Source organism: Macrotis lagotis, chromosome X (genome assembly GCF_037893015.1).
Source record: "Macrotis lagotis isolate mMagLag1 chromosome X, bilby.v1.9.chrom.fasta, whole genome shotgun sequence".
Classification (NCBI taxonomy): Eukaryota; Metazoa; Chordata; class Mammalia; order Peramelemorphia; family Peramelidae; genus Macrotis; species Macrotis lagotis.
The window spans coordinates 21,122,124-21,139,092 of NC_133666.1; the positions used below are offsets into that span (position 1 = coordinate 21,122,124).

Sequence of the window (16,969 nt, forward strand, 5' to 3'; positions counted from 1 at the left end):
ACTTTGTAAGGAAATGGGACCTCCCTTCATTGAATTCAAACACTTACCTGCTGTCAAATGAGACTTCTCCAGGAATGACATGAGTGCTGTCTTTGCCAATGAGGAATTTGATTCGGTCATAGAAGAGTCGTGGAGGATGCTGGGAGAGCAGGGGCTGACTCTGCTGAATGAGGTCCAGGGGGTCTGGAGATCCCTGGCAGAGAGGGGTGATGTAGCAGTTGCTTTGTTGGCAGCAGTCAGGATCTACACAGTCTGTCAAACCATCTGAAAAAGAACAATTTAGTATTAAGTGGAGGAAAGAGAAGCCACTTTAGAAGAACTTGATTTTGGTTTCAGAGAAATGGAGATAATGTAGTTCAAAATGACTATCATGATTTGATTTGAAAATATGATGCATTTGCCTGTTTTTCAGAACTTCTCCTATCACCTTACAGAGAGTATTTCTGAGGAACTTCAACTACAGCATGCAGAGATTTTTCCTTCACCTGAACTCCTTTGATACAAATGGACTTTTCCAGACCATGTACAAGAGGCAATGCAGAATGCTGGCTGGTGTTCTAGATTGAGAACCAAAAGATTCAGTTTCAAATCTCAGCTAGTCCCCAAGGCAGTCTGATCTTGGGGAAAGTATTTCATATTAGAAAAATGAGGCAGACTACCTTGAAGGGCTCTGTAAACTCCTAATCTTATTCAGACTGATGTTTTGTTGGTTAATCCAGTCATTCATTAACTGAAACAAATGTTTAATATACAGTCCCCTTGCTGGGCCCTTCAGTGAAACAAAGAGAAACCCTTTTCCCCAAAGCCAGAGACCTCAAAAAGATTGCCATTCAGTTTTTTAATACTTACATGGCTTGTGTTTTTTAAAGTTATATTGTATTTACCTCATAGGCTCATAGATGGAACTGGAAGGGACCTTAGAGAACAACCTTCTCATTTTGTAGGTGATCTGAGGTCTATAGAATTTAAGTGACTTACCCAGGGTCACATAGAAGCAACTGAGTCTGGTTTCAAACTCAGACCCTCTAATTACAAATCCAGCATGTTTTCCTTATTTTAACATGCTGCTTTCCTAGGCCAATTAAGTATAAATCTATAAACTAGATGAGGCTGGTATAAATTTCATTGACAGAAATTGGGGACCTAGCTATCTATTTATCTATCATCTACCTATCTGTTCTTCTCCAGAAAGTTATGTCTAAATATAAGAAAAAAAATAGTTATTTTTCTCATAGAAGATACTGTATTCTATGTTAAGGCAAGTGAGTATTTATCCTTTTTCTTCCTCCTCTCTGTTGACTCCTAAAAGGAGACAACGTAATACAATCTGGATAGGGAGTCGTATTTCAGCTCTTCTATTTCCTAGCTGAATGATCCTGAGCAAGTCTCTTCCCCTATCTGGGTCCTAGATGCCTCATCTGTAAAATGTAAGTATTAAATAAGATGACCTCTGAGATCTCTTGCACGAAAGGCTCAACAATCCTTTTTTTTCGGATGGAAAGCAAATCCCTCTCTCCCTCTGGATTTCCTCTAGGCCCTCATTCATCCCTGTTAGGTCATCAATCTTTAGTTTATCTTCTTCCACTGGCTTCCCCACCAACGTCCCTCCCTCCTCACATCCGGATTGCTGAACCAGCCTTCCTCCTCAACCTTTTTTTATCGGACTTCTCTCCTACTTTTCACCATTAAACTTCTTGAAAACGTATGGTAAACCCAATTTCTCATTTCCCTTTGTATTTGTTCTTCCTTTATCCCTTGAAATCTGACTTCTGCCCTTACCAGTTTACTGAAACAGTTCTCTCAAATGTGCACAGAAACCTCTTTCCACCTTACTAAATACAATGGCCTTTTCTTAGTTCTCATCCTTCTTAATCTTTTGCTAGCATTTCACATTGGTGACCCATTAGCTTAATTTTCCTAGGTTTTTTGAAATACCCAAGTCTCTTCCTTTTCTCCTCCTCTAACATGACACTGCCTCTGGGACTTCTTCACCACACTCCAACTTAAGGTAAGTGTCCCCAAAGTTCTGTTCTCAGTTGTCTTCTTAACAGTCTTCTCTGCTTTAAGAATCATTCTCATTCATTCCTTGGTTTCCATAGGACGTCTCCTAAACCTGAATACTGGGATCTGATCTTTCCCCTCATTCCACTAAAGCTCGAGACTCACATCTGTAGGTGTCCAATGGAACCTTCAGCCAGATGTTTCGGTTACCCAGCAAATCAAATTCAACATGTCCCCAAGTGATTAGCTTTTTCCTCAAAACTGCTCATTCTCCCAACTTCTCTATTAGCTATCAGTGACACCAGACCTCACCCAAGTGAGAAATCTTGGCATTTTAATTGAATAATTCTTTATCCTTCATCTTTCACATTCTAATAATTAACCAGGTTCTGTTGATTTCATTATTCAAAGTCTTTTGCAAACATCTCCTTTCTGTTCCCACTGCCCCTATTAAGCATACATCTTAATGATGTCTTCCCAATGTCTACCAAAGTACACAATTCTCACTTAGCATTCAAAAATTACTGAATAATTTGACAAAGTTACATGACAACTGGTGAAGGAGAGGGTGTGGGCATTCTATTAATGATGCTCAGAAGCGATTACTGCTCCATCTTCCTGTAGCCCTTGAGAAATCAGGGAGGACTTGTTTCTGTCCTATGTCTTTTATTTCCTTTCAGTTCAATTTCTGTGAGAATTTACGGGTATCATCCCTTGCCCAGCATACCACAAAGAGGAACGAAGAGTCATCCTGAAGACTCTTAAGGAAAGAAGTTAGTAACCCTAATCTGAGAGTTTCACTGGCCTCGGTACAGGGCTATGGATTCTAATTACCATTGCTCCCTGCCCCCCCAAAAGACATGGATCAATGGCATAGCTATGGGTTTCATGCATCTCTGTCTATCTGTTTCCTGCTGCTTAGCTGTAGGGAGAGACATCACAGCTGGGGACTCTGAGAGCGAGGATCACCAGGAGAGGAGGTGTTTGTAACAGCAGCCCTAAGGCCCCCAGGAAATACTTTTCCCCACATGGCGTCCTTTAAAATTCCCTATACCACAGATCCAGCTTTGATTTAAAATGCAGTTTGCTTTTTTTTACTGCTCTCTCTGTTTGTTCAATGTGTTTTTGCTCTGACTCTCTCTCTCTCTCTCTCTCTCTCTCTCTCTCTCTCTCTCTCTCTCTCCCTCCCTCCCTCCCTCCCTCCCTCCCTCTCTCACCTCCTACATATAGTATCTTCCAAGACAACAAATTTTTAAATGCAGATTAATAAAAATAAAATTTTAGTTTCTTTCATTCCCCCTGTCCCAATCAACAAAGACTGATAGATTTTCTATAGGTTTAGACTTCACCACATTTCCAAAGCTTTATGATCCATCTCAATAGCTTACTATCTCTTTGCTTTTCTATTGGAACATGTGGCTGCAAGGAAAAGCAAGTAAAGAGATGGGGCTTTGAAAACACTGCTCTGATGTCTGGAGTAAAGCACACAGCAATGAAAAATTGGTTTTTTAAAAGGTCAGTTACTTTTATCATATTTTCCACTCTTTGTAAGAAAATTGGGAATAAGAAAATTGGGTTCACACATGTACCAACCTGCCAAGTATTCAACTTTTTTTTGAAGAAAGAAGAGAACATTAAAATAAATAAAAAATCAAAGTTAGTTAAGACAAAGGACCCCAAAATGAGTCATATGAAAAATCATTCAAACTGAAGACACCAATTCTCCTCTTGTTCTACTGCCATTATAAATTCCAAGCTAATGTTTCTTATTTAATAATTGCCTATTATATGGGGTTGGACCTCTATTTGCTGAGAAGACAGCAAGGCTTCTGTCAAATTTTGAAAGGCTATAGGCAGGGAAAGTAATAATGGCATGCAACCCCCAAATTGTAATTCATATATGAGCCCAGTATGTGGCAAAGATCTACTTAGCAATTATCACATTGGATAACACCCAATGCAGCCTGTCTATACTGTTACAGAGAGGTGCAAATGAAATTCACATTGGGTGTGGGTGGTTTTTTGTTATTAACAGTTCGTTTGTTGTCTTGAATTAGAAACTGTGGTACTCTAGTGACAGCCTGGCTCTGTGTAGCAGGTATGGACATAACAAATGGAAGCATACCCTACTTTTGTTCCTCATACCCTTTACTAGATGGAAACACACACACTCAAAAGTGATAGTGAAGATGAGGAAAGTTTGGTGGCCTTGGCAATGGTTCCAGCTTGGCTAGTTAATGGGAATGGGGACAGCAAATGAGAAGTAAATGATGCTGAGATTGTAACTCAATGGATAAATCAAGTTAATTTTCACAGCAACCAAGTGCATTCCTGGGTTGTATTAGCAGCTGTGCTCATGTATGACCTTGTTTAAAGAGGAATCCTGGTCAAAGAAGAGTGGAGAAGTCAGTGCCAGTCTGACTCTATTCTGGATCACATAACTCAAAAGCATGTGTTCTTTGGGTAATGACATAACTGCATCTTCATGCATATGCTTGGTTAATGTTGAGGTAGGAATGTCTCTAAGTCTCAGTACCACAATTTAACAAATGGGGGACCTAATGTGGATTTGTACTATAACAGCATTTATGTATGAGACATAATGTATCTTTCAGTGAAGAAATGATCTTGCAACAAAAAGGTTGTGATTGTTTGTCCTTTACTCTTGAAGAGGACCCCAGCAACACAAGCAGTTGATATAGAAACACCTTGCTTCTATCAGGAGCATAGGATGTTATATAAGGTGCTAATTGGACATGGTGTCATCACAAGAAATAGATAAGCATTTAGAATACAAAAGTTAACTTTTCTTCTCCAAGGAATGATGGTGAGTGGTGTTAGAAATGAGCTGGGAGCTGGAGTCAAGAGAGACAGTTACAGATGAAAAGCAGGACAGTAGTCAAATTCATGACAATGCACGTACCATTCCTTGGGAAAACAAGGGAAAGGCCAAGGAGCTGTGAATGTTTCTGTGGAAGGGATGTGGGGGCAGAAAATGAAAACCTGCAGCTACCAAGAATTCTCTATCACATAGTACTGACTGTAGTCAAGGGGATTATTGAGGCCAAGGGCCCAGAACAACAGCTTAACAGACTCTTGCCCTTCTGCACTGGCTAAAGGATGATAAGGCATTTATGCAGGATGCTTAGTTCATTTGAATGTGTCCATTTTGTGGCACCCATGAACAGGAGAGATCTGTGGTAGGTAAAAAACCTATGGGACTCAGAGTGGAACAGGAGTTTTCATTAGTGCTGTAGCGAAAGCTTATCCATTTGAATGCCAGAGTTTCAGAATTTAGAATAATATGGTCAGAAGTGGAAAGAAACATGACTTCCATGCAAAATGGTTTCCTGAGCAAATTAATAGTCTTAAATAAAATTGTAGGAGGAATGTTCAAACTGCTTTCAAACATTTGTAAAACAAGCAGATTAATTATAAATCACTCACAACTGTTCACCAAAATAATTCCCTTAAGGCCCTTAAAAGGCAACAGTGTTACCTTAGTTCTAATATTTTCATGTACTTGAAAGTAATAAAACTGTCTTCCAATTATATGTCACATAGAATCTCCCTGCCTGGCCCCCTCTCCCTTATCCCAGGGTACAGTAAATCTGAATTAGGGAGATCTGATTAATTGGAGGGCCAAAGTTAAGGTGAACCAAGGACTTCCTCAACTCAGACTACTGTTAGGGCTCTTTCTTTATACATTCTAGATACTTTTCTGGACTTAAATAGTTCGATTTTAATTTTTTTTCTGTTACAGATTATGTGTCCTAACAGTCTTATTGCTAATAATACTTCTAAATTTGTCTGGAGATGAATGAGCAAATGATACATTCAAAAAGTTTAATAAACCATTAATAGCCTCTTCATTGATAGCACACCTTTCTCATCTACTTGAACCTAAATTACTAGATTTCAAACATGATCTCATTCTTCTTCTTCATTGTATTTCTATGATATACTAATGGCAATGATTACTAGCTTCATTTGACATACAGATGGTACGAGGACAGGGATGTAAAAATGCTGTGCAATATTACACAGTAACAGGGTGGGGAACCTAAAATTTAGATTGAAAAACTCATTTTGCTTCCTTCAGAGCTATTTTTAAAGTGATACTATGTCATTAAATAGGATGGCTGAAAATGACACACATGTTTGGGGAGAGATGAAAATGAGAGGAAAGGAATTAAAAGTGAAACTCCAATTGGAACTGAAGAGCAAATGGACACAAAATCTTTGACTCTTAGCAGGGGTAAATTCTTTGCTATTCATTGCTGGTTCTAATTCCCCCAACTTATTACATACTAAAGTGTGCTGTGAAATAGCCACAACATGAACTGGCATGTTCATCATTCGCTCATGTGACTCACTTCTAGAACTCAACCTTAAGGAAACAGGACTGTATAATAGGTTTCCAAATGGCTACTTGCCCTCAATGAGTAATGATTTGTGCCAGACTAATTATGAAAGATTATTCCTTTAACTTAATACTCTGTTTACATTTTTTTTCTAGAACTTTCAAAAGCCCAGTTTTAGGCCTTATTCTCTCACTAATTTCTGAGTGACCTTGGGAAAGTTTCTTTTCCACTCTGGGACTCAGTTTCTTCCTCTGTAACATGAAGATTTTGGACTAGATGACCTTTATAGTCCTTTCCCATTTTGACATACTAAGATTCCATTATTTTGAAAATTAATATGAACATCAATTACTAGGGGTCTCTATGGAACTTGGAAAACCAAAAGTTGTTTAATACCAGAAAGAAGGAAATGCAAAAGCAGAGGAATAAAGTTTTCTTGATAAACCATAGTTCACTCTGAGAATATCAGTCTCCACTGCTTCTGTTTAATTAGTGACTTCTGAATTTTGGTGGAGCTGTGATATCATCAGCATGGAGGCTCTCTTCAGTGGGAACAATAGCCCAGTCTAAGCTCTTCATTTTGTGAAACTTTCATTTCTGTTCTCCTATAAATCTTTTATGTGGTTGCACCTAACTCTTATGTTGAATGGATATAAATGGAGCAAGTGGACTGTCAGTCAGTTATTATGACTCTCTCACCACTTAACTGGCCCATCTATTTTTCTTTTCTCTTTGAATGACATCCTTTATACTATTTTTCTTGTGCAATCCTTCATTAGTTGTATGTTATGATGTTCTCATGTCCACCATGCATCTCTCCAATGCTTTTTGGGTGATCCTCCACTTAAATGTTCATGACTCCCACACACCATCACCAAAAGAAGATTGGTATTAAAAAGATGGGCATCTATTTGATGAGAACCTTTTGGTCATTAAAGGTATTGCATAATGTCCCAGAGATAATTCAAATTAATCTTCTCCTCCTATCAATTCTGGACCCAGTGAGCATCTGCAATATATATATATATATATATATATATATATATATATATATATATACACACACATACACACATACACACATACATACATACTGAGGCACCTGATTTGTGGGATATCCAAAAAATAGTATATTATTATCTGAATGGGCAGGCTTTATCCAGTAGGTTTTCCTTTTGTGAACATGCAGGTTAAGTCCTTGACTGATTATAGATTTTAATGAGGAAGTTTTGCACTGTTTCTGGACTTAACCCCATCAGTGAAATGTTATTCACAAATAGGGCCTTTGGAGGAGCTAACAATATTTTTGGAATTTCTCTTCCATTTGGACATTCTGCTAGACATTCCCCATGGTACCAGCAAATATCTTTGATGAGCAAAGCTCTTTGTTATATGCTTTGCTTGATACTGATAACAAGGGTCATCAAAAGTGGTGACAACTTTCCTAAAACACCTGAGGCTGCTTTCCTTCCCTAAACGGATTTAGGCTAGCATTTTGAACATTTGCTTGGGTAAAACGTGTAGAAAATGAGATGGAATGCATACTCATCCCTAAACATATTCATCTAAACTTCATCCCATAAAATTCTACCTTTGAGATTTGATGCCCCAGGAAACAAAGTATTGCAGCATTAAATCTGTTAGACGGGACTGTCTTCTTAGGACTTGCCTCTTGTCTCAAAATAATGTGCGCTACTTGAGTTTACGGTTGTTATTTGTCCTTCATTATAGAAGAGGATCATGACATCGAGAAGGTGATGTCATGATTTGTAAATGTTTCAGATCTAAGTGGGGGAGGTGTGTGCAAAGTCCAATGACTCTCTCACTCTCTCCTTCAGAACCATTTGGGTCCAGTGGCAAGATAAAGATTAAGACAATTAGAGATGTTTCCAGATGCAGTGGGAAATGTAGGTTCAAGTTAAAACAAGTCTTCTGGTACTACTCGGCTTTGAGAACAAGGGAGACACAGACCAGGTACTAAGATAAGATTTGCAGAACAACTAGATTACAGACTACCTAATTTATAAGGAGATTGATTCATTACAAAATGCCTCCTGAGCATTGTAGTGCCCCTGAGCACAAACTGGACATTTAAATAAAAATCAGTAAAATATTACTAGGGGGAGAATGCCCTAAGAATTTCTGGGAGAATTGGGAAGCAGTTCAGCAGAAGCTAGGATCATATCAACAGCTTACACTACATAAGCTACCTAAGCTTGAAATATTAAAAATTACAGTTTATAAAATAAAAAAATTAGAAGAGAACTACATTAGGTACCTTTTTCTGTTTATGGTTAAGGGAGAATTCTTAACCAAATAAAGAAATAGCCACAAAAGATAAAATGGATAATTTTGATTAAATGAAATTGACAAGTGTTTGTAGATCCAAAGCATCCAGGATAAGAAAGGAAAATCTTAGCACCAAATAACTCTGCTGATAAAGGTTTCATCCCCAAGAAACTAATACAAATAGATAAGAGTAAGAGCTATTCCCCAGGAGATAAATGATCAAAGGAGATGAGTAGGCAGTAAGAAGAATTCAAAATACAATCAATGATATGAAAAACAGCTTTGAATTATTAAAAAAAAAAGATAAGTAAAACAAAACAATTGTGAGATTTTACTTCACACCTAACTGGTAAATATGACAAAAGATAGAAATGGTATTGGAAGGTCTGCCAGAAGACAGCTACGCTGATACACTGTTGGGAGAGCTGGGATAATGGTTAAACTTTTCTGTAAAATAAATTTGGACTTATGCAATCAAAGTTAATAAGAAAGTCACACTTCCTGACTTAGAGATTTTGCTGCCAGGTTTATAACTACAAAAAGTAAAAGACAAAATGCAAGAAAGGTTTCCTATGAACCAAAATATTCATTAGCAGTTCTTTATTTCTGTGTAAGCAAAGAACTAGAGACAAAGTTCCACAGACTGGGGAATGAACAAACAAATTTTGGTACATAAATGTCCCATAAAAAACGAATATGAAGAGTTCAGGGACATATGGAAAGACATAAGAACTGATGAAGGAAGTAAGCAAAATCAGGAAGAGAATATATGGAATAACTACAACCATGTAAATAGAAGAACAACAGTAACAAATGCAAATTCCCTCAAAATGAATTCTGTCATTTCAATGAGCAAGCCAGTCCCCCCCAAAAGGAATGAGGCAAGGTGCCTCTCTCCCTTCTTTTCAGAGGTGGGAGACTATGGGTATAGAACACTGCATATGCTATAAGATTTGGCTGATGTGTTGGTTAGTTTTGTTGAAATCTTTTTCTCCCTTTTAATATTTCTATTTTATTTATAAGAAATTTGGGTAATAGAAAGAGGAGTGGTATACTTAGAAATGAAGGTGATGTTAAAAATAAAAGAGATAGGGACTGATCCTGTAATTTAATTGCTATAATGAATTTCTAGATAAGAAACTCCTTCAAGAACAAAACAAAACCAAGAAAAATTTAAATTTTTAAAAAAGAAAATATATGATTAATAAAGATTTGATTTTACAGTTTTTCAGAAGCATAATGACTTTTTACCAGACTAATGATTTTTGTTTTAAATAAGATTTTAGTAGTCTTATTTTTATATTGGCAAAATCCCCCCCCCCCCATTCTTCTTTCCTACTTTCAAAGAGCCACCTCAGAAATAACACATTGGATTTTTTTAAAGCTAGGTGCCTCAGTGGATAGAGTACTATAGCATCTACGCCCAAGGACTGTTTTATGAACCAAATGAAATGATATTTGTAAAATGCCAACTACAATGCCTGGCGCATGATAGGCACTTATATGCTTTGTTTTGTTCCTTCTGCATAAGATTAATGAGTAGTGAGCACATGTGTGTATGTGAAAACATTTTCTCAGATCATTTGAATGACTGATCTTAGCATGGTAATTTTAACAGCCAAAGGAAAATCATCTAGACCAATACTTTCATGTGACCCTGAAGGAATTGAAGAGGCCTAGAGAGGTATATTATGACTGAGAGACTCAGGGAGGATAATGGGACAGGAAGAGATAGAACAGTCATATTAATGAATTGGCAAAATGATTAGAATGCACAAATCTCTGCCATTCTTTAAGGACCAGCTATAATACAGAGTAATCAGACAGCAGCTACTTGAAACCAGTGCTTCTAAATTATTATTATTTTTTTGATTTGGAAAATGAAAAAAAAATGAGGGTTCCTCTTTTTTTTTTTTTTTTTGCAAAGAAGTTCAATTGGCACTTTCTAGCTTAAAGAAAAGCAAAACAATCTAATCCACGATGGGAATAATTTGCCATACTCAGTTAAGCAACTTCTGCCATTTTGGATTGAGAAAATAGTCCCAAAATCTGAACTTTAAAATGAAGTGCAATGAGGAATCACCAAATCTTCATGATCTAATCTATGTAATCCAATTCTCAAGGATAGACTGTGCTGAATCCTCCCTTCCCTTTGTTTATACTACACTCAAAGATGTCTGTAGGAAGAGATAGCATGCATTTCTTTATACAGAGCTCCTCCCAATAACCATTTTTGCATAAAGTCCTGTGATATAATTTCCATATCTTTTTAGTTGATGAAAGAAATTCAAAGAGAGAAATATCACATCTTCAAAAAGTTGGAAGGAAAATGGATCCTCACTGGAAAGGATGCTGGGCAGACTGTAGTTTAATACAACATCACTGCTTGTTTTAGAAACCATAGTATGTAAAAACTATTGAAACAAGAAAGTCTCATAAACTGATGCAGAGTGAAGAAAGCCTAACCTGGAGAATAAACAATGACTTTCTTTTGGTTTACAAACTTTGTAGAAACTCCATTAAAGCCAGTTTGGCAACTATTCTGCAGATACTAGCCCTAGAGAGGTATCTAGAGCTTTCAGAAGTTAAAGGACCTGTTCACAGTTACAACATTAGTGTCAAGGGATGAAATTGACTCCCAGACTAGTGGCTCTCTGCTCTCTATCCAATACACAATGGAACTTTCTAAAAGGTGGAAGAAAGTGAAAGAAAATAACACAATAAGACAGGTGAACTTAGATTAAAGACAAAGGTTACTGTTAGTACCAGAAGTCATAAATACATTTCTCCTCTCATGGAGATAATGAACATTGCAGATGAAGAAAGATAGAATCACTGTATTTATTGCCTTTATTTAACTGTTTTTTTTTTTTTATCACCTGGGAGTGTTTGTGTACAATGACTGAATGGATGTGTATGTATCAAGATATGACTGGTTTTTGTCCTTTGTTCCTGAAGAAGACCAAAATGATGTTAGAGGCGAGTTACAGTGTGTCTGACAATGGCTAGTCAGACCAATGTGAACTCAGAATGTTCAACCACAGGTCAGGCACAAATAGTCTATGTGAACATCTAGGATATGGTTATGGTATCAAACACTCAAAGACAACGATAAGAAGCTTGAATCACTACCAGTACATAACTATACTATGTCACTATATTACTTTCATGATCCCACAAGAGTATAACTTCAATTAACCAAAATTTAACTAACAAGAAACTTTATTGGGATTTTCTTTCCTCTACTCATAGGAGAGAGATGTTCAAGACAACACAAAAAAACACATTCATCTTATAGACTATCTTAAGGAAAACAAGGTATTTAAATGGTAGGTCCCTAGGGCAGAGAATATCTAGGCTAATCTCTTGCATCTTCCAACCTCTATGTACAATTTTGGACTTTGAACCTTGAATAATGACCTTTACCATCAAAGACATTTTCACTCATGTTCACTCTGGTGGATTTATAAATGAAGGGGGAAATTAAAAGTCAGATGATTTTAGACATAATGGGACAAACAACCAGGAGCCTATACTGAAGGCAATCGCAGGTCCACTCTGGTAGTGATGTGCCATAAGGACTAGAAGGGGGACAATCTTGATTTTGCAGACAGTTTTAAGGATATTACTACAGGATCACAGTAACATAGGCCCAGAGCTACAACGGGCTTGAGATATTATCTAGATCAGTCAATCCATTTTACAGAGGTTAAGTGACTTGCTCAAGGTCTTAGAGAAAGTAAATTGCCAAGCTGAAATTCAGTCCCAGGTACTATGACTCTAGGACCAGAATTATACCACCCTGTCAATCAGGGTGGCAGGTGATGAGAGCCTGGGATAAGTTATGAGAAGGAGACACTATAGAGAAGTATTTTGAAACCAATACTATAAGATTTGGTGACTCATTGGGTATGGGATATGAAGAGAGAAGAATCAAAGATCTCTTAGTTGCCAAGTCTAAAGGTAAATTCTTGTTCCTCATTCATCTTAAACATCTGCAGTCTGACACTGTCAATCACTCTTTTCCCTTGATGATCCCTTTTAGGTTTTCATAATATTTCTCTCTTCTAGTTCTCTTCTTCTCAGTCTCCTTGACTGGATCTTTGTTCTGGCCAAGCCTAGTAACTATGTCTGTCTCCCAGGGCTCTGACGTGGCCCTCTTCTCTTCTCTGTCCATCTTGATGATCTCTTCAGTTTCCATCCATTTAATGACCATTTGTATGTGATTTTCAGATCCATTTATCTAGTCCTAACTTCTCTCCTGAACTCAAGTTTCTGAGCATCTCTTAGACATTTCAAATAAATACCCTTTAGACATCTTAAATGCAAACCTTCTCTTCCTCCCCCAAAACTCCCCTTTTCCAGAACTTCCCAATTATCTTTGAAGGGGTCACCATCTGTTCAGTTATTTGGTGTCATCTTTTACTCCTTCCTATCATACCCTTTATTTCCAAGTAGTATCCATGTCCTGTCATTTTTACCATTACAACATCTTTCCCATGTACTAGCTTGTTTACTCTGACACTGCAACCACCCTATTGTAGGCCTTTAGTTCTTCATAATTAAGACTATTTTAATAGCTTGCTGATTGGTCTCCCTGCCTCAAGGAGCTCCTTACTCCAATCCATCCTTCTTCCAGCTGTCAAAGTGCAAGTTTACATCATTCTGTGCTCCACTCAAAAAACTCAAATTGTTCTCAAAGCAGAACAGGCTGTCCCAGAAGGTCAGATATCTAGAGCTGGGAAGGACTTTCGATGAGGAAAATGAGGTCTAGGGAGCGGAAGTGACTTGTCTAAGGTGACAAATAGAATAAGACACACCATTTTGGAAGGGAACTTAGAAGTTACCTAGTCCAATTTCTTCTTTTACTGAAAGCATTCAAGGAGAGTATGGTTGATCATTTGCTGTGTGTGTGTGTGTGTGTGTGTGTGTGTGTGTGTGTGTTTGAGAGAGAGTGGGGGGGATTTATTTTGGGTAGGTGGAGATAGACTAAATTGGCCACTGAGCTTTTTCAAATTCTGTGCTTTTGTGACCTTTTTGGCCCATTATTCAAAGACTAACTCTAAAGTTTTGCTACAGAAAAGAATCAAGTGGAAAAACACATTCCCTTGGAATATAGGACTCACCCATGCTAATTAAATAACTGTTCTGATCACAGAATCCAGTGAATAGGGCAAGATTATTTGGAGTCAGAAAGATCTGAGATCAAATCCTTCCTCAAATGTGCAATAATCCATTTTCAGAGAAGGTTTTACTTTCAAACTCATTCCAGCATCCACATTACTTATACATACTAGTTTTAATAACCTTTGAAAGTGACATGGAAAAAAGAAGATTCCTACACCTTGTTTGATGCTAAATCTACCATTATTCTCTTATCTTATTGAGTCTTTCTATCCCAGGCTAAATAACAGTGAAGATAAACTCCAAGGCAGATGCAGAAGGTGAGGGAAACCAAACTGAACAATGTATTTCATTTTAATGTTATTATTTGGAGGAATTCAAATAGCCAAGTTCTTTGTGAATGTCACGCTCCCTGGAGCATGAAATGTAAGGAGAAATTGCCAGAGATTTGTCCTTTCCCACTACCTCACATGAATAGCCCTGGGGGTTGGTGTCAGGCTTAGTGGCCACCATAGTAAATGATCCTGCTCAGTTTCTGTTCCGCTAGACCTGGGATGGCCAAAGCAAAACCCAGAGATCACGAGCAGCTTGTCAGAGATTCACCTGATGCCATCTGAGCCAGCATGAAGAAAGAACAATCCATGATCTGCATAAATATTGCCATTAAAATTGGTTCTCTGAAAGGCCTAAAATATTACAACTCAAGAGACATGGGAAAATGCTTTAGTCTACTGGCAGCAGAGCAATATGCCTTCATGATAAAGACTATAGAATCTACATTATCATCTGATCTCCCTTTCTGGTCTCAAAGTACTGAACTTGGACTCGGAGTACTGGATTCAAAATCAAATGCTCATATATTAACTTATTTCCCTTCTCTAGATCTTGGGTTTCTTATCTGGAAAATAAAGGGGTTGGTGATTTCAAAGCCCCTTCACTGATGAGATCAAAGATTCTTACTCTTTTGAATCAGGGATCCCTTTGACAGTCCAGTGAAGTCCATGGAGTTCTTCTCAGAAAAAAAATGCTTTGTTGTCAACATTAGAAATCAAAGGAAATACTAAATTTCAGTTTTAAGATAGTGAAAATAAAGATGCAAATTTTTTCCCATCCAAATTCATGGGCCTCCTGGAATCTATCCTTGAACCCCTTGGGAGGAGTTACTAGAACACAGTTTATAAACTTCTCTTCTAGTTCTCTGAATCTAGTATTTTTTGTATTAAAAAACCAGGCTACTTTAATGCATTTTTTGTAATGTAAAAACAAGGGAACCAAGGAGGTTGTCAAATACTGCTGATCACCATAAACAAAAGACATTTGCAAACCATCCTTTTTGCAGGTCTTTTGTATGGCAAGTCTTGATTAGATGGGATAAGATGTTCATGAATTAAAATATAGTGACTTTGGATGCAGTGCAGTGTGTGCTAGGTAAATGTTTAACATGTAGCTCTCCAAAAATGCACAAAACACTTTGAAAATTAATTGACCTTTTTTTAAAAAACATTTTCTCCATCCTTTCTTAAATCCTGACAATGAGGGAAACAATAAATCAAGCTCTGACTTGTAGCATTTGTCCATTTCTGAAGTGTAAATGTTAATACTGAAAATTTAACAATCATCTCTCTTAGAAGTCAGTTTGAGCTGCCTCAAACACACTCCTGGATAGAGGGCTCTGGAGGACCTGCAGTTTGAATCCCAGACTCTCATCTAGTCTAACTTGTAAACTTGTATCTGAGCAACCTGTGTTCACTACCACCAGGGGCTCAACATGGGACATCTTATTTGTTTGGGGTTTTATTTTAGTTCTGGTGCTTTGGCAATTTCTTCTCTAAAAAGTAAAACTATGTAGAAAAATAAAACAAACCAGATTCTGCATGCAGATGAAGTCATTGGCACTTCTATTCAACACAAGTGAATCAGCTATTACAATTCAGAAAAAAAAATTTCCCTATTTCAGTCCTTTGTCGATGATACTGGTTCCTACTCTTGGTCAGATTGGTCACTTTCATGTTATTATGTTGTAACTGGAAGGGACCTTTCCCTTATAGACCTTAAGGAAGTGAGATAGAAAAATAAAATACCTCCATCATTGTCCAGGCTGTCTCCACAAACCATTTCCATGACAATGTTGCATCCTGAACCACTCCAGCCCACCTGACATACACAGTGCCAACCATTCTGATCCAGGGTACATCTCCCATTTCCAAAGCACAGCCCTGGGCAACCATCTGGAAAAAGAGCAGAGGAAACAATAACCAAGATGTCTGAATGGTACTGGCCAACAATGATCTATCTGCCTATGGGGATATGGCTTATCATGTGGGCTCCATTAAAATGAAGTATTGAATAAAAAGAAAAGCATCTTGCTCACTTGCAAAACCTTCCCAGGGAACTTGTTATTCCTTACTCTGCAGTACTTTCCCTTGGAGATCTAATTAAGCATTATTAATGCTACCCCCAATTCCCAATATATGATTCAAATTGGATGAAAACTGTGGCAGGAGCAAAAATAGGTTTTTTAGTTTCTTTTTGAAAACTCATCTCCTCATTTCATTCAAAATTGGATCAATGAAGTTAAGTCTGGTTATGGTTAATATGTCGGAAAAAAAAAAACCCAGTCACTTCTTTCAACAGTTACCTCCCTCATGTGGCTCACCCATCCCTGGCCTTCCTCTTTCTTTGTGTTGCTTCAACCCTTTGGTCGATCTCGTGTTCACACAACTAGTCATATGGATATAGATGTTGCCTTGGAATTATGTGAATCTTGTTTCTTGACCCTTTGCCTCATCTCGCTAACAAGACTGTCAGTTACTTGCGGGGAGATTTGTATCTTCTATCTCCGTGCTACTGAGCATCTAGCATAAAGATTTTTATGCTAAGAGCTGTGCTCAAGGAATCATTATATGCTGAAAGAATATTTAATTTCAATACTAATAGTTGAACGGGATAGCCAGAGTCAAATGTGAATATCTTTGTCATCACTCCTTTCTAGTGTTATCCAGGAAACTCTCCAAGGAGTATCTTTTTATCTCTTCTCTAGGAAGTCCCTAGTATGGCTCTCCTTTTTGTTCCAGCAGTAATATCCTTCCACTGGGAAACTTTCTATCTTTTAATCCCAAGATGTCAGCTAGGAATTTGCTCCTACCCAGGAGCCCAAATGTGCTTTTCAGGGAAGAAGGGAAATGTGAGGG

General features: G+C 37.6%; 1 protein-coding gene across 6 annotated transcripts in view; it reads right to left on the bottom strand.

Moving 5' to 3' along the window:
• Nucleotides 1-16,969, bottom strand: part of TENM1 (teneurin transmembrane protein 1) — a 1,637,812-nt gene that overhangs the window by 151,620 nt on the left and 1,469,223 nt on the right. For all 6 annotated transcript variants that reach the window (XM_074202813.1, XM_074202814.1, XM_074202809.1 and 3 more), the window contains 2 exons: nt 15,860-16,006; nt 48-264 (listed from right to left, as the gene is read on the bottom strand). In XM_074202813.1, the coding sequence (XP_074058914.1) occupies nt 48-264; nt 15,860-16,006 (364 nt within the window). The remainder of the gene's footprint in view (nt 1-47; nt 265-15,859; nt 16,007-16,969) is intronic.